The 20,614-nt window shown below is 29.5% G+C and overlaps 3 protein-coding genes across 6 annotated transcripts; 2 read left to right on the top strand and 1 right to left on the bottom strand.

Moving 5' to 3' along the window:
• Positions 1-1,018: 1,018 nt before the first annotated feature.
• Positions 1,019-9,116, top strand: LOC110648124 (uncharacterized). Of its 4 annotated transcripts, XR_009151787.1 has the most exons (10): positions 1,019-1,382; positions 1,481-1,597; positions 3,038-3,264; positions 3,338-3,549; positions 3,668-3,770; positions 5,574-5,944; positions 6,071-6,569; positions 7,151-8,189; positions 8,548-8,665; positions 8,813-9,116. XR_009151787.1 is itself a non-coding variant. In XM_058154353.1 (9 exons), exons 1-9 carry the CDS (start codon positions 1,208-1,210, stop codon positions 8,553-8,555), a joined length of 2,751 nt encoding a protein of 916 aa, XP_058010336.1. In that variant the 5' UTR covers positions 1,019-1,207; the 3' UTR covers positions 8,556-9,116. The 4 variants fall into 4 exon arrangements, 3 of the variants coding, with proteins under 3 accessions (XP_058010336.1, XP_021657935.2, XP_058010337.1); XM_058154353.1 differs by having other exon boundaries at positions 8,548-9,116; XM_021802243.2 differs by lacking the exons at positions 8,548-8,665; positions 8,813-9,116 and having other exon boundaries at positions 1,020-1,382; positions 7,151-8,512.
• Positions 9,117-10,881: 1,765 nt separating this feature from the next.
• LOC110648125 (RING-H2 finger protein ATL54) lies at positions 10,882-12,826 on the bottom strand. The gene is made up of 2 exons (XM_021802245.2): positions 11,303-12,826; positions 10,882-11,175 (listed from the first exon to the last, which is right to left on the bottom strand). The coding sequence occupies exon 1, from the start codon at positions 12,793-12,795 to the stop codon at positions 11,317-11,319; it is 1,479 nt and encodes a 492-aa protein (XP_021657937.2). The 5' UTR covers positions 12,796-12,826; the 3' UTR covers positions 10,882-11,175; positions 11,303-11,316.
• Positions 12,827-19,981: 7,155 nt separating this feature from the next.
• Positions 19,982-20,614, top strand: LOC110657679 (uncharacterized). Its single transcript, XM_021814998.2, has one exon. The coding sequence runs from the start codon at positions 19,982-19,984 to the stop codon at positions 20,612-20,614; it is 633 nt and encodes a 210-aa protein (XP_021670690.2).

Raw genomic sequence — 20,614 nt, 5'->3', positions numbered from 1 at the left:
GAAAAGAGTGAGCAAGCGGTATCCTCATCTAATAAAGGATAGTTAGGTAATTACATTTTGTAAAAAAAATGACAGATCAACGTATAACTTGAAAACTTATAATATTTGGTAACAGTGACATTAATGATACTCAAATTAAAGTTGAGTGACTTTTAAGAAAAAAATCAAAGTTGAGTGACTATATTGTAATTACTTTTAAAATTCAGTGACTGTTAGTAAAATTCACTCTTAAATTTCTTATTAATTTCAACTGTGATTCAAACTCCAAATCTTAAAATTTTTGTGATTTAAAGTTGTTTAATGCTAACTGTGTTGCTCAGCTTAGGGTAGGCTGCTGGGGTTTCCTGTGATTCCTTTTCTTCATTAAAAAAAAAAAAATCAAAGGTTAATAATATGTTTTAAATTGGCTATTTAGTTTTGGCAGTTTATTTTTTAATACATATCAAACAACTATATAATTTTAAATATTTAATGTATTTAAGGCTCCATTTATTTTATGATTTTTTTTTTAAAAAATATTTTTTATGTTTTCTTACATTTGGAACACTCGATAACATGAATTAATAAAAAATATTTTTTTAATCAAAAGACAAATTAAGTTATTTTTGAAAAAAAAGTCATTTTCTTTTTTTAGACTTTAACAAGTTTATATATATATATATATATATATATGTGTGTGTGTGTTATAAACGCATACTATTAATTTAATGCTACAGCTAAACTATAAAAATTATTTTTATATATAAATTATTTTTCATAAAAGAAGCAAAAGCTAAATATTTAAAATTTTCCTTTTTTTAATTTTCAATTATACCAAACACCAAACCACCAAATCTTATTATAAAAAAAAAAAAAGGACCTAAGATTTTAGTTATCCACCTAAATCCGGTTTGAACCAGTATCGGTCGGGTTGTTTGAAAAACCAAAGAGAGCAGGCAGAGCAGACTGACCGTTCTTTTTTTAGCGCTCTCAGCAACTGCACCTAACGGTCATTTGAAGTATGGTAGTTGAAATCTAAAGAAACAGAGCAACGAAGCAAACAAGAGAGTGAAATACGAAGAAGCAGAAAATACAAACTCAAAATTTTTTCTCTCTCTATTTTCCATACCTTCTCTTCAACTCCTCCTTTCAGCTATGCTTTCTTTTAGCCCACTCTCATGTGTTTGCTCCTTATCTCTCTTTTCACCAATATCACAGTTTTTCACTTATGGGACTTCGCAATCTCTTCTCCATTTTCTCCACGAATAGCCACTCCCATGAAAACAATATCCTCCCTTCTTACAGTCCCATTCGGGACAATCTCCTCAAGAGACCTGAAAACTCCCACAGTGATGGGTTCCCAAAATCTGTTGTTAAATACTTGCGCAGCCTTATGTCAGGAAGTGAGTCTCAGCTTAGTAATCTATGCTATATTTGTGTTAATTTATGGGTTGGTTTGGTTTTTTGAACTGGGTTTGTGTTATTTTGCTGCTATTTGTAGAGAAAGTTGACGGAGGGTCAAGGACGGACGAAGAAGAGAAAGTTTATTCTTGGCTATATGCATTGGCTCAATCGGATAAAGATTTGGTTTATGAATATGTTCAGTCCACAGAAAGGGGTGAGTATGTATGTATTTTTTTTTCCCCTTCCAAGTTTAACGTTATTGACAACTTGATGTGTTTGATGAAATGCCTGTTAAAAGAATCTTTCCAGTTTGATATGTTAATAAGAAACTAAAAATATTTCATTTCATAAACAGAGTGATTTTATTGGGCATAGCATGATAAGTAAGAGAGAAAATTCATGTGATGAGACTCATTAGTTCTGGGGACAAAATGATCCAGTTCCTGCAGATCTTGAAAGCCTAACTAGTTTTGTATAAAAAATAACACTTGATCACCAGACCCATATGAATTCTACCTTTTCCTCCTCCTCCTCCTTGTCTATCTCTCTCTCAACCTAAATAATTTCTTGACAAAGTAACAAAAACTCGCAATATGATGTTCCTTCAAAGAAAGATTATCAAATAGCACTTATATATAATAGAGCTAATGGAAATTTCAACCTATGGAGTTCACTTTTGCCTTAAATGTTCTTCAAGAACATTGACAATAAATTTACAAAGCTTCAATGGACAAATATTACTGTTCTCATAGATATTCAAGGATCCAACAAATAGATCTGCAGAAACATGTCTGGAAGAACATTTCTAAATCATATGATGTTTGAGTCAACTCTAAGAATTGAACTCTAGCTATCCTTCACTCAATGGTGTTTTTCTATCCTTCCCTCATTGGTGTTTTTAATCGTTTTCCTCATTCTATATCCCCAGTTGCGAAAGTCTCTTGAATCTTTGATGAAGTTTGCCTTCTTCTTTTTTTTTTTTTGTCCCTCTCTCTCACTGTTTTGCAGTGTAAAGATGCCGATGTACAATGGTTATACTTTCATTTGAATAAAAATATGAAAAATTTTTTCTCAATAAAAGAAAAAATCTATAGTCTTTGTTGTAGTATAGTCAAGAGAAATGTGTTTTTATGCACCATATAGCATAAACAAAAATTGAGTCATGCTAGAGGAGCTATTATGTGCATTGCCTGTATTTATTTTGAAAACTGATGTACCTAATACAGATTCTTGTTTGCTTCACATATTTTCTTTCAATGTTTTGAGTTTCTACATAGCTTTGCTTTCTCTCATAATGTTGAATAGAAATATCTAGCCGATAGAAAAATAGGTAAGTGGTTGTTTCTATATAATTTGTCCCAAGTTCTGTGTATGCTTTGCTATTGAATTATCAGGCTGCTTTTGAATGCACGGGAGATAATCAAGAATGCCTATGTGGACACTTACCACCAGAAAATCTCTCACAATTTGTCTATCTTAGGATGCATCCTATCCCTTCTTCGTTCTCTCCAGATTGAATTTTTTTTTTTTTTTAATTTTTTACTTAACTGCTTTGGCATGATGACGTGTTGTCCTCTTTTTAGTATTTGTGAATGCACAACTCATATCCTGCCTTGCCTAAATGTACTAACAAGGATCCTTTTGCTTTGTGCAGGATTGAGCTTCACTGAAGCAGAAAGAAGACTGAAAGAAAATGGGCCAAATGTTCCTCTTGAATATTCATTTCCAAGCTGGTGGCATCTTCTTTGGACTGCCTTTTTCCATCCTTTCAATATCATTTTGATTGTGCTATCAACTCTATCATACATAACCAGTGACAATCCAAATGGATACATCTTGCTCATACTGGTTTTAATCAGTGTCTGCCTCAGATTCTACCAGGTACCATTTGTCTAATTTGTTTAGTCAAACAATTGCCTTCTCTAATTCTCAAACTATTTTTCATGAACATTAGGAATACATTAGTTCAAAAGCTGCCATGAAACTCTATGAGTTTGTTAAGTGTCCAGTGAAAGTTCAAAGATGTGCTGGTAGAGTTCTTCAGACAGAGTTACTAGTTCAAGTTGATCAAAGAGATATTGTTCCAGGAGACATTGTCATTTTCGAGCCAGGGGACCTGTTTCCTGGAGATGTGAGATTATTATCATCGAAGCATCTTGTTGTAAGGTATAGAACTTCTAAAGCTTTGCCTCCCTTTTCTGGATCAGAGTTTTTAATTTCATGCCTTCTGTTTTCCTCTACAGCTGATTATAGAATACATTATCACTTCATGATTTTTGAACAGTCAGTCCTCATTAACAGGCGAGTCTTGGACAACTGAAAAAATGGCTGATACTAAAGAAAATCAGAGCACTCCTTTGCTAGAGTTGAAGAATATATGCTTCATGGTAGGTGTAATTGTTCCTATCATTGCTCTGTTTCTTGTAGATGTAATAGGCTAGCACTAAAGTCAGGATGTGGGTTTTCATTAGATTAAGATAACAGATCTTCATTAAAAAAATTTGTTTTTGGTAATCTTAGTGTTTCAGTGTTTGGGAGTTTGGAAAGACATGAATATTCAATTTTTTGTGTTAGGGGACACCAGGATAGGATTGCAGAGAAACTTCTGTCCAAAAGTTTTGGAAAAGGTTTCTTCCAAAATTAACAATTACCAAAGAATATTGGAAATGTTACATTGCATTCATATTGATCTATAGAAAATTGCTTTATGTTTATATGCAAGGGTGAACCTTGGTGCACTTGCATGCTTCATTGTAATTTGCAGGTCATAAGTTCAAACCACAAGAACAGCCTACGAGCAATGCAAGAGAAAGGCTGTTCTTGTAAATACAAGATTATTGCAAACTACTAAGGAGAAATGCATTCTCTATTACATGCTATTTTGTGTTTTGGGTTTTTATCGTCCAATTGTAACAAATTATATTGATAAAAAAATGTTTATTTTTGTTACCTGATGCTTTATAATAAAAACATGTTGCTACAAACAGTGGTTTTTACTTGTTTCATCAACTTGTTTTTTAATTATACAACTTTTTACTATTATACAATTAAAAACTAAAAACAGCATGGATGTCAAATGAGTCCTTAGATTTTTTATAAAATAAGTGCAAGGTGCATTTCCTAGTGAAAGCAAGAATGACTATGTTTTCCCCTCTTGTTAGGCTTGTTCACATAATGTTTAGTTAGTGAGGTTTTGGTCTTGCAAGAAAATAACAGCTCAACCCCTAATATCTAAGCAATGTTCCTCAATCTTTCTTACAAGGATTTGATCTATGAGCCAGCTATCTTTCATTGTTAGTTAATCTTCAAGACCATAAATTACCCTGACATGCTTTACAAATCCTAAAATTCTACGCACACACAAGGAATGCAGCAAACTATCCATTTTGTTGAGTCTTTCCTTGTTATGAAATAGAATACAGGAAAGAAAATGAAGAAGTAAGAAAGGGAGAAACCTATGTGAAGTTGAGATTAACTTGCATATGATTAAAATATATATATTTTTTTATGTGAAGGAAAAACCAACATTTAAACTATTTGTGGATCAAGTTTGAGAAAAGAATAATATTATCAAGAACAACATCATTTGGAAAACTTATAGCCAATAATAAGTTTTCTTCCATTTTGCTGCACTATCTTTTGATTTAATTCTTTTTTTTTTTTTATCACATATGACACTGTTTTCTTATAACATTTGTTTACAGTTGAATAGGAAAAAGATTAAATAATAGGTTCTTATCAGTTTTATGGTTCAACATTGCAGAATGCCATCTTCATTGGTTGATACCAAATAAGTAGGCGATATTTAATTGAAGTGGAAGAAAAATAGAGGCTACCAAAATTACGAATAAAAACACGCAAGTTCATAGATGTTTCTTATGGTATATGCTTGTGGCATTCAGGTTAGCACCGTGTTAGACTAAGTGTGTAGAAGCATAATGGCAGTTGAAATAACATATCTTTTGCTCTGAATAAATATATATATATATATATATATATATATATATATATATATATAAAATAGTCCCTAGAAGTTCTTTTTATGCTTGATTGACCTTTTGTGATTATGATTTATATGGCTTTGCCAATATGTTATCAACCTTCATGTTTTTCTCTCAGTGGTGGGAAGTTAGTAATAGACTATCATGTTTACGTCACTAAGAAATATATGGGATTTGGATGTTTTTTAGGGAACAAATGTGGTATCAGGTAGTGGGACTGGTCTCGTTATTTCCACTGGATCCAAGACTTACATGAGCACAATGTTTTCAACAATAGGGAAACAGAAACCACCAGATGGCTTCGAGAATGGCATCCGGCATATATCCTATGTGCTCATTGGTGTTATGCTAATTGTAATGACAATAATAATTATGGCTTATTACCTGAAATCTCATGATTTGAGTGAGAGCATTCTTTTTGGACTCTCAGTGGCATGTGCACTTACTCCTAATATGCTTCCCCTTATTGTTAACACAAGTCTTGCAAAAGGAGCAGTTGCCATGGCCCAGGACAGATGCATTGTCAAAAGCTTAGCTGCTATACGTGATATGGGATCCATGTACGTTTAAAATCATTTCATGCTTATATTTGATGAATTTTTATATGCATGTCTATAATATTAATTACCCTAGATGTTCAAAACAATTAATCGTACTTTGCTTCCCCCTGCCGAGGTTTGGTACAGGGATATCCTATGCATGGACAAGACTGGTACACTCACCATGAACCGTGCAATTGTGGTTAATCATCTTGACAGTTGGGGCTCACCAAATGAAGAAGTTTTACGCTTTGCTTTCCTTAACTCATACTTCAAGACTGATCAAAAGTATCCTCTAGATGATGCAATTTTGGCATTTGTGTACACAAATGGATACAGATTCAAACCATCCAAGTATAGAAAAATAGATGAGATCCCTTTTGATTTTATACGAAGACGAGTATCAGTTATTTTGGAAACTGGATACAATGCAGAAGGCAGAAATCTCCAAGCTCTTGAGAGGATCATGGTAACCAAGGGAGCATTGGAAGAAATAATGAAAGCTTGTTCTTTCATTGACCATGTTGTTAGGGGCACCATGACCACTTTCTCTTCAGAAGACTATCGTAGGATTCTAAATATGGGAGAAGAATTCGGCAACCAGGGGTTGAGGATTATAGGAGTTGCAATGAAAAGGCTAGAAATGGTATTTCTGAATAATTTTTTTTGGGCTCAATTCTTCTATCTTAACTATTTGCTATATCATGTTATGCCTTCTTATCGTTTCCATGTTTCATAAGCCACGTTAACTTCATGAAAAATAAACCCTTATATCATCCCTTTTCTCAGTACACAGTACTTGCATCATCCATAATTAACAGGCTAAAAATTATTTATTAAACAGGCCATCTCATTCTATTTTCTTGCCAATTGGTCCTTTCTACTGTTTCTTGAACTGAAAGCCCTTTGATTCAAGTTTAACACTAACATTCTCATGGAAGTACTATTTTTCATGGTAGTTTTGGCTGTTTCAAATCATTTTACACCCGGTCACATTGCAAAATGTTTGTTAGTATCATAGCATTAGAACACGAAGTTGGCTATCTTTAGGATGATACACATTGCAGATCATCATGTAGAAGAAGATGACAACACTTTGCATGCTATATAAGATTTTGGAATTTGTTTCCAATATCCAACTCCAACTAGATTGGGATCAAGGCCTGACTGAGTTGAATTTGAGCTAAGTTGTTCTCTTACGTTACAGTTTTATTTGCAATGTTGCAGGAAAGAAGTGATCCTAGCAATATAGTTGATGAGTTCATTGAATCAGACATGGTCTTCCTTGGTGTAATTACATTCTTTGACCCACCAAAGGACTCAGCAAAGCAAGCTTTGTGGAGGCTGGCTGAGAAGGGAGTCAAAGCAAAAGTATTAACAGGCGACTCACTATCTCTGGCAGTAAGAATATGTGAAGAACTTGGCATTAGAACCACCAATGTAACAACAGGACCAGACCTTGAGCAACTCAATCAGGATGACTTTCATGAGACTGTTAAAAGAGCAACAGTACTTGCTCGGCTCACCCCAACACAGAAACTCCGTGTGGTGCAATCCTTGCAAACAGTTGGCGACCATGTAGTTGGATTCCTGGGAGATGGGATTAATGACTCGCTTGCCATAGATGCTGCCAATGTAGGTATCTCTGTTGACTCAGGAGCTTCAGTTGCAAAAGACTATGCTGACATCATCTTACTAGAGAAAGATCTTAATGTTCTTGTTGATGGAGTTGAACATGGCCGTCTTACTTTTGGTAACACCATGAAGTACATTAAAATGTCAGTTGTTGCCAATGTAGGGGGTGTTCTTTCACTCCTCATTGCAACTCTGATGCTAGGATTTGAGCCAGTGACTCCAAGGCAGCTCCTTACTCAAACCTTTTTGTATAGTGTTGGTCAAATCGCAATTCCATGGGACAAGTTGGAGGATGATTATGTGAAAATCCCGCAGAAATGGTCTGAGAAAGGCTTACCCATGTTCATATTATGGAATGGTCCACTGTGTACTATATGTGATATAGCAAACCTTCTATTCCTATGCTTCTATTATGCGAACAACAATGGATCTTATGACAAATTCTTCCATTCTGCATGGTTCATTGAAGGGCTTTTGATGCAAACTCTAATTTTCCACTTAATCCGGACAGAGAAAATCCCTTTCATTCAGGAGATTGCCTCATGGCCAGTGCTCTGTTCAACAGTTGTTATTTCTGCCATGGGAATTGCAATTCCATTCACAGTAGTTGGAGAAGTCATGGGATTCACTGGTCTGCCAATTTCATATTTTGGATTTTTGGTTTTGCTTTTTTTAGGATATTTTTCACTTGGCCAAGTGGTGAAGAGAGTTTACATTTTGATTTACAGAAAATGGCTTTAGATAACAATACAAACTCATGCAAGAAAAGACATTGCACAAGAAGGTGCTAGGGGGAGAGAACTTTCCTTTGTATATTATTGAAGATAAGCTTAAAAAATGTAGCTTCCATGTTTATACAGGACCATTAACATTTCCTATAACAATATTATTGAACCTGCAAATTTGCAGTATGAATGATTTCATGGAGGGGTTTGACCCTGTTAACAGTTTACATATGATCATTTGATCATTGCTGTGAAAATGTGCAGATCTCTGAAATAGGGATCAAGCTCTTATGAAAAGTGTGCTGGTGATCAACTTGGAAGTGAAAGATAACCACGAGAAGGAAGCACTGGAGTTCGACTTGCTTTAGATCTGTGCCAAGAGGTGAGATTGCTTGCCTCATACTGGTAATATCTGTTGCCACAAATTTTTATTATTTTATAAAAAGAACTGCAAATGTTTATTTTTATTATTTTGATCTGTTGCCATCTTATAGATTTTGGATTTATAATTTGTATTTACAGATTGAAGCAGCTGAATTCTATTGCTGAGATTATAGTCCCAATTGAGACAAAGCACAGACGGAAGCTTTTATATAGCAATCTCCTTCTATTGAAGATAACACTTTTAGTCTATGATTAACAGCCTCCTTCTTCTTCTTCTTATTATTATTATTATGTAAAGTTGTACAATGTTGTTCTAACATAATTTGAAGAATTTTATTTCATTCTTTGTATTGGGGTTATTGAGGTCGATTACAGGAATCAGTCTCTGGAAATTTGTAGATTGTACGGCTATATTTTACTAACCATTATAAATTTGTAGTGTATCATCATGGCTAGTATCATTTCTATCAGCACCATTAATAACAACGCAACTACTCTCTTATAGATTCACCCCTCATGCCACTATTGCATATACTATTAGTGGAAAATTTTTCTTGTTCTTGCTTAGACTCATTCATTATAGATTCAAAATAAATTCATGTAAAACCCATGTATTTAATAATAAAATCATCATATATCTTATCACTATTATACTAATGCTAATAATTTAATCATTATATCTTAAAAAAAAATATCTCAATTTAATCATGCATTTTCAACATGAAATTGATTAACTTTGCATTAAAATGACATTTTATTTTTATGAAAAACAAATTTAAAAAGTTCATATAGAGTGCCTTGGGAAATTGGCTAAATCAATTCAAAAGGATTTTTATGTATGCTAAATAGACATTTACATGAATAGAAGTTTACGGAGTTTTTTGCGTCGAGTTAGAAATAAGGGATAATAGTATAAAGGAAATAATTCACTTAATATCCATATTGTTAGGATTGAAGCTCTGATACACTTATTATTAGTGTTTTAATGCCACTTGTTTGGGAAACACCACTGTTTAAACAGTGGAAATTAAATATTGTAAACATAATTAATAAAATGATACACAAAATATTAATGTGGATCACTCTTAATTTTGGACTACAATGTTAATGTGGTTTACTCTTAATTTTGGACTATGTTCATAGATCAAAAGTTTTTACAAATAAAATTTATCAAAAAAAAAAAAAAATAGTGACATTGTTTTTCAAAATACTCACAATAATTTTTCATTATTTTTATTACTTTTATTTTTAGCAGACTTTCATAAAACTTACATAAACTCTCTTATAATTTTTTCAAACTTACAAATTTTAAATTTCCCTTATTGAAGAAGGTTGAACTTTTACTTATTTACAAGCCAGGATTACGAATTCAATTTGAATTCCTTAAGTTGCGTGCTACCAATTTTTTAAATAATTATAAATATATGTCAATCCCGAATAATATGTTGCCGATTTTAGCAGTAGCTGTAAAACTTAGCCTTTTTTTTTTTTTTTTTTTTTTTTTAATATCATTGGCTCAAAAAACGGTGGCCATCTAAGGGCTTAAGCCACTTGCAATAGGTGGGTGCCCTCCATTTGGAGGGACCAGCTCAACACTTGTTTTGAGGCTTTGTTGTCCATCAAAACGCAAGTCTTACATGTAAATTTAGTGTTAAAATGACAATGTTTTTGGATTTATTCGACTTATTTTGAGAATTAAATTCGAGGGATTTTATAATTTTAAAAGCCATTCATATACCATTGATAGTAAAATCATTATTACACCCTTACACAAGTAAAAATTTCGATCTAGACTAGTTGTTGGCAAGAGCTTCCCCAGAATTCACCAGGTTAATGCTTTCTTTCAGATTTAATGAGGCCAATTGACAATTGTGCTAAATGATTTGATTGAGAATGTTTGGTAAACCATAATGGAATATAATGAAGTGAAATTTCTGTTCAGTGTTGCAATGAATTTTATTTGATTATATTCTATCAAGCCTTATTAAATAGTAAATCCTAGTGTGAATTTATCTATTTTTTCGAGATCTGGACCAATAAGAGTTAGTGTATCTGATAAAATTACTATGATTTTACTAAAAAATAACCAATGTGTTCGTATTTATTTTCATTAAAAAAATATATACAAGTGCAATTTGAAGCAAAGACCATATATTAAAGCAAGAGGAGCAAGCATTTGTAGGAAAGCCAAGATGAACAAGCAAATTCTCTATGTATTAGCATAAAAAAAACATATCAATTTATTTATAGAAACTCTTTAATAGACAAAAAGAAGGAAAATCATGAATAATAAGAAGCTATGTCCAGTACTGAAACTACAATTTCCTTTTATAATTTATAATGCATCCTTCACTCTAGTGTTAACTGCAATAACTAAAGCCAATTTAATATCCACCAAAAGAGCAAGAGTTGCTCAGGCCAGCATGCATCTCCACGTGAAAAGCTTGAAATTTGTTGCAGAAACACTTCTTCCCAGCTTGAAATGTTTATTTTTTTTGTGCTAGATTCCTATAATTTTTTTTAGAAGAGCGCATCTCATTATTTGTATGCACTTGATGCAAAAATAAATATATAAAAATATATATGGGATCATCTTTGAGAATGTTTGTAATTCTTGATTATGCAGTTAACTAACCTGAAAAGAAAGCTTTATGCTTCCAAGGGAAAGATTGAGTCCTGGCTTCTGCTATGCCTGGATGCTGCTGATGACTTGCCACTAGATCTAGATGAAAAGGACCTTTTCATTGAAATTGGTCCCTTTTGCAATGCATGCCCTATTGAAGAACTTTTCATCAGTTTCCCAAAGCTTGAAGTCCCACTACTTCCACGCTTTGAAACATTTTTTGAATTCGAGTACTTCAGTTGCAATATTTGATTATCCAAGTTTCCTTGATGTTTGCCAGGCAAAAAATTAGCCACAGCATTGTAAATTGCTGTGGCAGAAGAGGAATCCATTGACAGAGACCTCCTCATAGGTTGCATTTCTGCCTCCGCTGTCTGTGAACTGTCAACTAAATCACTTTGTACCCGAGAATGATTCCCCAAAACAGATGGATTCAGATTCATCTTTGAGTTTCCTGAATTTGCTTCGTCTTTAATAGGTAATGCGCAATTCATATCAACTACGCTTCTCACTTCACTAGTTCCGTCTTCTCCAACCTGCTGATTGCTTACCAATCCACTGCTATTCTCAAAATTCTCCATCTGGGGTTCTCCCCTTGAACTCAGATCACTTGAAGTAGGCACTGATAAATCTACCTGAACATTAAAGTTATCACAGACTATAGGTGCGCGGCATAGAGGGCAATTCTTGTGTGATCTTAACCAAGTGTCAATACAAGGTATGTGAAAAGCATGACTACACTTTGGCAAGAGCCTAAGACTCTCATCGTCTTGAAACTCATTCAAGCAAACAGAGCACTCTGTACCTTCTATCAACCCTTCATCTTTTTTGTACTTAAAGACTGCAATGGAATCGATAACAGCTTGCTGGAGACCGATGCTGTTGATGAACCATATAGGGTGGATGATTTCTGGTCCCTGGTCTTCATCAAGAAAGTCATCTTGGGTGCCAAAAAATAGAGGTGAACCACTTCTTGAGCTTCTTGAAATTCTCTGCCTAGAGTAGCGAGCCCTTAAAAATGGACATAAGATGCAAACAAGAAATGCAGCACCAATCAAACAAATCATGATTATCATGCTGGTTAAGATCATATGATTTCGAGTTTCATTATTCGGATGAGGCAGTAGTAGCGGCCGTACTGGAGGTAGTGGTGGTGGTGATTTTCCAATATTGCCTATACAAATATTTAAACAGAATTGGATACAAGAATCATCACACTTGGCATCATGATTGCTAGGATTACACTGAGCACTACAATTGGCGATCATGTTTGGTGAAATTCTAATTTTGGTATGAGAAAGATCCATTTCAGAGAAACAGAGGGAACCATAAAGCGCTTGAAATTGAGCTTGTGGGTATGAGGAATTCTGAAGGGAAAATGTTAAAGAGTAGGTCCATTTTTTACTTTGATCCACAACCTGTGGCCTTGAATTGATGCAGATGGAGACTTTTTGGCCAGTTTTTCCACAAAGCTTTACAGAGGCAGCAGAAAATTTCGCTTTCATTTAGAAGAAAAGGGATTGTGGGCACTTACTAGGTTACTTCCAACTCTTATTTGATTGGTTTAGCATAGCGAGTCAATGGACCTGGCGGGTCATTTACGCGTAAACTTTATTATGCGTTGAATTTTGTTTTATTTTTCTTCCATGTTCATCGGTTGATTCAAGTTGGTATGACACGCTTGGCTAAATTGAGGGTAACGAAACGCTTGGCTAAATTGAGGGTAACGAAATATGGGCATGGTGGGTAATATTAGCGATTTTTGTATATCTTAATTATTTTATTAGTTATTTATATAATAATTTAAGAATTTGATAAAAATAATAATTAATTAATTATTAAATATAAAAATAATAATATTATTTTATTAATCATCTCTTCAATTTTTAAAAATTAAGAAATTAACTTTTCGTAAATTATTCTTTCAGCTTTTAAATATTAATAATAAATATTATGTTACATAATAATATAATTAAAAAAATTAATATAATATTATATTAAAAATTATTATTGTATTAAATTATAAATATAATTATTAAATTCAATTTAAATTAATTAATTAAATTAATAAATTTACCCAAAATTAGTTGGAGTATATAATTTAATTGGAATTGATGTGATTTGACTATATATATATATATATATAACAAGAGAATTTAAACTTAAAATTTCTTAAGAAGTTTTTAAAATTTTTAAAATTATAAATAATTATTGAGCTAACTTAATAAATTTATATTTTTTATTTTAAAAAATATATATTATTTTATTTTTTTAACATATAATTAATATTTTGTAAATATTAAAAGATAATTACACGTTTATATGCTTTTTTATGTTATTATTTATAAATATTAAAAAAAATGTTAAATAAAAATGTCTATAATTGAATATTTTTATAGAAAATTTAAAGGTTTAATATGTAAATATAACCTAATTAATAATTTAAAGTTTGATTTTAAATAATTGAAAAATAATTAATTAGTTTTATTAATTTATTTATATTAATTTATATATATTTGATTTTTTTTAATGATCAACTAGTTCAATCATTGATTCATCGCTGGTTTAACTATTGATTTACTTTTTCCACAAGGGTTATCTCTAAACTAGATTTAATAACATTGAATATAGTTACATTATTTAATTATACTGTATTTTAATATATTTTAAATATAAATTTAATTTTAATTTCGCTTATTCAAAAGTTTAGTTAAAAGAAAAACATATTTATTTTTTATGATCTCATTATATTTTAAATTTAATTTTTATATAAATACAATAGGTGATTTTATGTGTATGGATAGAATAAAAATTATATTTTTTTATTGATAGTATGAAATAATATACTCTCTCCTTCTTCGTAAAAAAATAACTATTTATAATTTAACAATTAAAAATTAAAATATAATTGAATTTTAGAATTTGAGAAATTAAATTGTAATTTAATTTGAAATACCAAGAGCTTATTTATAATAAAAAAATATAAATTATTAATTAAATATTATAATTTATGTTATTAGTCAACTATGAATAAGATTTTTAAAAAATTATTGATTTTGAAATAGTAAAATATTCCATCGTTATCAAACATAACTCAGATTTTGACTCAATCACGGGATTAGATCGATAAATTATTGATTTAATTAGTAGATCACTGACTCAACTAACGAGTCATAAAAACTAATTAAATACAGATCTATTAATATAAACCCTCTTATGCGTTGAACACATTAACCTTCTCTTGCCCACCAATATCTCCACCAATTCAAACCCACACTTTGAATTGGATTGAAGGCAACAATCAATTGCTTAAATCATATAAATAATAATTAAATTAAAAATAGACCTTTTTAATATAAATCCTATTGAACTTGGGACCACTTCCTCTCAAAAACCCTAGCTTACCATCAAGTCCAATTGAGGGGTATGGAAATGAAAAACGAAATCCATTATGACATGGATCCATCCATCACCTTTGATAAAAGCAGAATTTTCCATAGTAATTGCCTAATAAGAACCCTTCCCAAGCAATCATTTTGCTTTCATAAGACGCAGTCAAGAATAACTTGGTTGGAAACCCATAGAGGCAGGCAATACATTGGTTCGTGGGTAATGTCTAGCATTCAGCAAATGACTAGATAAGAGAAGAATCATTTGTCGTAAGATGAGATAGTTGCTTTTATTTCCAAGAAAGGCTAGAAATTCAAGGAATCCAAGCCCCCCATCCTCCTGCTAAGGCAAAGAGTATCCCAACGGCAACAATGAACCTTTCTTTCTAATGATTTTGACTGCATCAGAACTTAGAGACCACGGATTTCAAATGATCATAAACGGATTGCGGGGGCCAAGAAGTAATTCATCATGTAGGTTGGGTCTGTTGAGATTGATCGAGCCACCGCTTTTAAACAAATTATTAGGTACACTCAATTTTTATGTGAGTATTTGATGTATTATTTTTTAGTGCATAATATATCAAGTGGACTTAATAATTTACTCTCACTTTTTACCAAAATCTCTTTACTAGAGAGAAAATTTTCTCTTCGACCCTTAATTTTATTAGCCACTCTGAAAGAAAAAAAAAACTATTTCTTGGATTTCCTAATAATGGAAGGGAGATGTAGGTTAATGAACATTTTTTTAAAATTAATCATGAACTCACATATTAATACAGTGTTTGGTTTAACTTATAAATTTATAAAATCTATTTATAAGTAAAAAGTTATAAGTAAATTAATATTAAAAAAACTAGTTAAAATAAGTTAGTAGTCATAAATATGATAATTATAATTTATCTACTTATTCTCAAACTACTATTTGAGCAAGTAAAAGATTATATTATCTTAATAATTTTAAAAAAATCAATACTATTATCATTTTAACAACTACAACACTTAATTACATATCTTTTTTGTAATTTTTACAAATTAAATTACTTTTAAACACTTTTTAAATAAATACTTAAACTATTTAAAAGTTATTTTAAGTAATTTTACCATATAATTAATTATTTATTTTTAATATAACTTATAAATTAAAAACTATATTTTAAGTCAAAAATTAAAAATTAGTAGTCAAACCAAATACCCTCTAATTAGGATAATAATAAGATTAATAATTTTTATTTAATATATGCATATTAATTATTATTATTATTATTATTATTATTATTATTAATAAAATGTAACTAAAAATGAAAATAAAATAAATCAGAAGTTTAGGTGTACCTCTTTTCTTACTTTGATTGCGGTAATCTCTCATTAATCAATTGTATATATTTGTAGGTTTTGAAAATTTTAAATTATTATTATTATATAAAATCAAAGAATGTCACTTTATTTTTTTATATTTTAAATTATTATATTTATTAATTTCATATAATTACTAAAAAAAAGAGAAAAACATATAGCATTAGTTAATTAGATAGTGTTAGTTATGATTTTAAAAAAATTATTAAACTAATGAATAATACTTAAGTTTGATATTAAAATCTTTTTATATAATCTTTTATTGTGAATTATTACTAAGAAATATATACAAAAAGGATGAGTCAACATGCACACAAGAGATATTAATTTTTTTTTTATTGTTTAAAAAATACATAGAAAAATGAATGGGTGTGCACATCCTTGTGTGCATTAAAAATTTACTATTATTAATTAGTTAAATTAATTAGTAAGAAATTAAAAGGTTACACATTAATTAGTAATAATAATAAAATTAATAAATTATATTTAATGTGCATATATGAATTATTATTAATGATTAAAATATAACTAAAAAATAAAATAAATATATATTAAAATTTTAAAAGTGCCATTTGGCACAAGCAAATAAGTTTAAGTGTGTCATTTGTCACTCACTAATATATAAGGAATGGACATGTGAATATTTCTCCTTAGCCTATTTTAGAGATTGACTTCATATATGTGTATAGATAGATATATTTTTTTAATATTATTATATTAATGTTTTATTTTTTTAATTATTTAAATTATATTTAAGATTAATAAATATGTAATTTATGTAATTAATTAATAAAAATAATTATTTTTATTGTAATATTAATTATGATTCAATTATCATAATAATAATTATTATTATCACACATAATAAATAATAATTTAGTTTAATAATATAAATTAATTGATTTAATTTATTAAATTTGAATAATTGTTACCCTCTTTAGTAAAATTTTCTTCGGCTTCAATTTAGACTTAATAAAATTATCTTATTTAATTTTTTATAAATAAATTAATAAAAATTATTTTCTTAAATAATATTAATATTTTTTTTCCAAACATTTAAATTGGCTAGTAAAATTGCTTTCTTTATTTAAGGCTCACCTACTGTAAGTTATGTAATTAATCAATAAATGAAAGTAATTATTTTTGTCACAAAATTATTGTTATTCAATTATTATAATTGTTGCTGTCGATTAAAATAAAAAATTAGTTTAATACTATAATTATAGTTAAAATTTATTAAATATGTAATTATATTTATTTAATTAAATTTGAGTATTTTTTAAGATTATTTATTTATTGATAGTGACACTTTTATATTTTTAAAATTTTTTTAATTTATTTATTTTTATGAGTAATGATATATGTTAATTGTATATGTTAACTAATATATTTTTCATAAAAAAATAGATTGTAAAAAGTGATAAGAAATGCAATTTTATTAAAAATCTAATAATTGAACATATAAAAATTAAAAAATAAAATATTAAATTGAGACTATTATAATTACATTCTATAAATTTTAATAATTAAATTATATAAAATATTAAAAATAATTTTAATAAAAAGAGAAATATTAAAATTTAAATTAGATATATATAAAAAAAAAGTTAATTTTGTTCAACACAATTATTTAGCTAACATTGAATCCTTGTAACCAAACAGCCTTAAGGTTGCAACACTTCACCTTTTATATAGAAATTATACTTGTTCGAAAGAGACGGGGGAAAGAAAATTCTTGGTTTGATAGAGATTTTCCATTTATGAAGTTTTGAAAACCAGCCGGCTACCAACTGCACAGATATTGCTTGTCAACGACTTTTTTTTTCCTATGATCCACAAATTATAGCATTCGAATTAATAAAAATACTTATTATATTTTTAATATTTTATTTTAATCTATTATATATTTAAATTTATATTTATAATTTATTGCAGCTCTTTGAATTTTATGCTTCTAAATTCTAATCAATAGTCAAGAATTTTCTTTTATCATTAATGTTTACAGAGAGAAACACACTCATTGATGGGGTGAGTATAATCAGAGATGACTCAATTTTATTAATTATTTTATAAAAGTTATTAAATTTTATTTTTTATAATTAATTTAATTTTAATTTGAAAGATAATAAAAATCATTTTAATTACAGTGTATTTTTTCTAATATCGTCATTTAATTTTAATTTTTTTTAATTCAAAACTTAGTAAATGCAAAATCTTGATTGCCTATAATTGCAAATTTACAGATTATCACAAATAAAAATATTTTTTTCTCTCTTCATGGCCCATCTCTTCATTTCACTTTTTCTTATCAAAATTTAATGAATTTTAAATATTTAGGCTAACAACAACGTATTCACATTAATCGATGTAATATCTAAAAAATTTAAGAAATATATAATTTATTAATTTGACAATTTAAATATTTTTAATACATTATATATATATATATTTGTTTATTTATTTTGTTGTTAGTTTAATGTTTGAAATTTATTAAATCTCATTGGAAAATATGAAATTAGGAGAGATGTGAAGAGAGAGAAGTAACTTTTTATTTTTGCTAACCTATAAATCTCTAATTACAAGTAACAAGGGCTTTAGATTTACTTAAATTTAAGTTGAAGGAGTTTTGAGTTTTAATAAGGAAATTAAAGTTGAGTAACCGTACTTAAAAAAACACTTAAAATTGAGTGATTATAAGTGAAAATTAACCAAATTTATCTAGAAATTTGTAGTATTTGGTTACAATGACTTTAATGATACTAAGTTGAAGTTGGATGAGTTTTAAGAAAAAAAAAAATTTATGAAATAACTCATAAAGTTGAGTAACCTCTTGTGATAATTACTCTTTATTATATGAATATATGAAAAAAAAATTATATAAGATGCAATTTGTCATTAAAAATTATGATATAATTTATGGCCTTTTTTTATATATAAAACTTGGAACTTCTATATATTCTATCTAAAATTATTCATCCGAATGAAAAACTTAGTCTCATTTGAATTGAGAATATTTTTTATCATAATTTTTTTTTTAAAAGAAAGCATTTATATAAAGATAGACCCAATTTTTTTCCATTCCCATAAAAGCTCAAATTTTCTTAGGTAATTTACAACTAAGTTTATTAGGTATAACAAAATTCATAAGTTAATTTCTAGTTTGTTTTTACTTACAATTTAATTTTAATTTAAATTTCATTAATAAATTAGTCCTTACGAACAACTGTTTTTCAATTTCAAATAATTTAATCCTTAAAATTTTATTTTATTAATAAAATAATCACTCTATCTAAATTTCATGTTTGAATAATTATTTATTTATACTTAAATAATCTTATCACTCTATTTTGTTAATAAAATAAAATTTCAAAGATTAAACTGTTTTAAATTAAAAAGCAGTAATAGTTGATTTAGACAGCATAGATTAATTTATTTTAAATTGAAAAATAGTAACAATCACTTTATACATGGATTAATTTGTTAACATAATTAAATTTTAATAACTAAATTATTATTAAAATACATATCAGAAACTAAGATGTAAATTTTGCTATGCCTAGAGACTAAACTGCAAATTATCCAATTTCCTTTTGTAACAAACATATTGGCTTTCCCTTTGGAGAGGGGAAAAAAAAACTCTTAAAATGGAAGCTTTCAGTTAGCTTATAGAGGAACCTAACCAAGTTGGTTGTAAGTTGTAACGCATCCGTTTGATGAAGCAAGCAAGAAAGGAATTTAGGATTACTTTAAAGCTACCATCACAATCCAGATTTGTTATTTTTAGATACCCCATTTCTTGCGGAACTCTCCGACATACCCCAGCTTCTCCCACCAACTCCTTTCTCATTCTTTCTTTCTTACACGCTTCAAATTTTACCCTTTTCCTTGCAAGATTATTCCTCATCAAACACATTAAGCAAATCAATCTTAGTTACGCCGAAGAACAATGGCAGGATCAAATTTCCAGATTTTAAAGTCAAGAGCCTTTGATGAGAATGATATGTTAATGGGTGCCTTGTTTTCTCAAAAATCCGGTACTGATCTTATGCAGAATTGTGATCTGCCTCCACCATTGAAGGTGTTTTCTGGGTCAGATATGATTGTCATCTCACCGACGAACAGGTTTTTGGGGATTATGGGTAGAGAAGAAGATAACAATGGTTTTGATATTTATGGAAGTGAGAATGAGAAGTTGGAGCTTTTCAAGGCATTGAGATTGTCACAGACAAGGGCAAGAGAAGCAGAAAGGAAAGCTGCAAGTTTGATTAAGGAGAGGGATTGTATTTCCAATGCTTTGTTGCGAGAGTCCATGCGGCTATTTGCCTATCGTCAGTGGGTGAAGTTGCTTGAAGTTCAAGTCTTCAAGTTGCAATCAGAAAGGCAACGACAAGAAAAGAAATGGCAGTGTAGCTGTGGAAGATCAGAGAGGGTGAAGGAATTGTTTAACGAGGGAAAGGATTGTGAGGATGGTGGTGGTGGTGGTGGTGGTAGTGGTGGGGTGTCTTGGATGGTGGCTATGGCGTTTTGTTTAGGCATTGCTGGTGTGGGACTTGCTTTTGGCTTTAGATATTTGTTTTGA

The sequence above is a fragment of the Hevea brasiliensis genome, chromosome 10, assembly GCF_030052815.1.
Source record: "Hevea brasiliensis isolate MT/VB/25A 57/8 chromosome 10, ASM3005281v1, whole genome shotgun sequence".
Classification (NCBI taxonomy): domain Eukaryota; kingdom Viridiplantae; phylum Streptophyta; class Magnoliopsida; order Malpighiales; family Euphorbiaceae; genus Hevea; species Hevea brasiliensis.
This window is presented reverse-complemented; position numbering and strand designations above follow the sequence as displayed.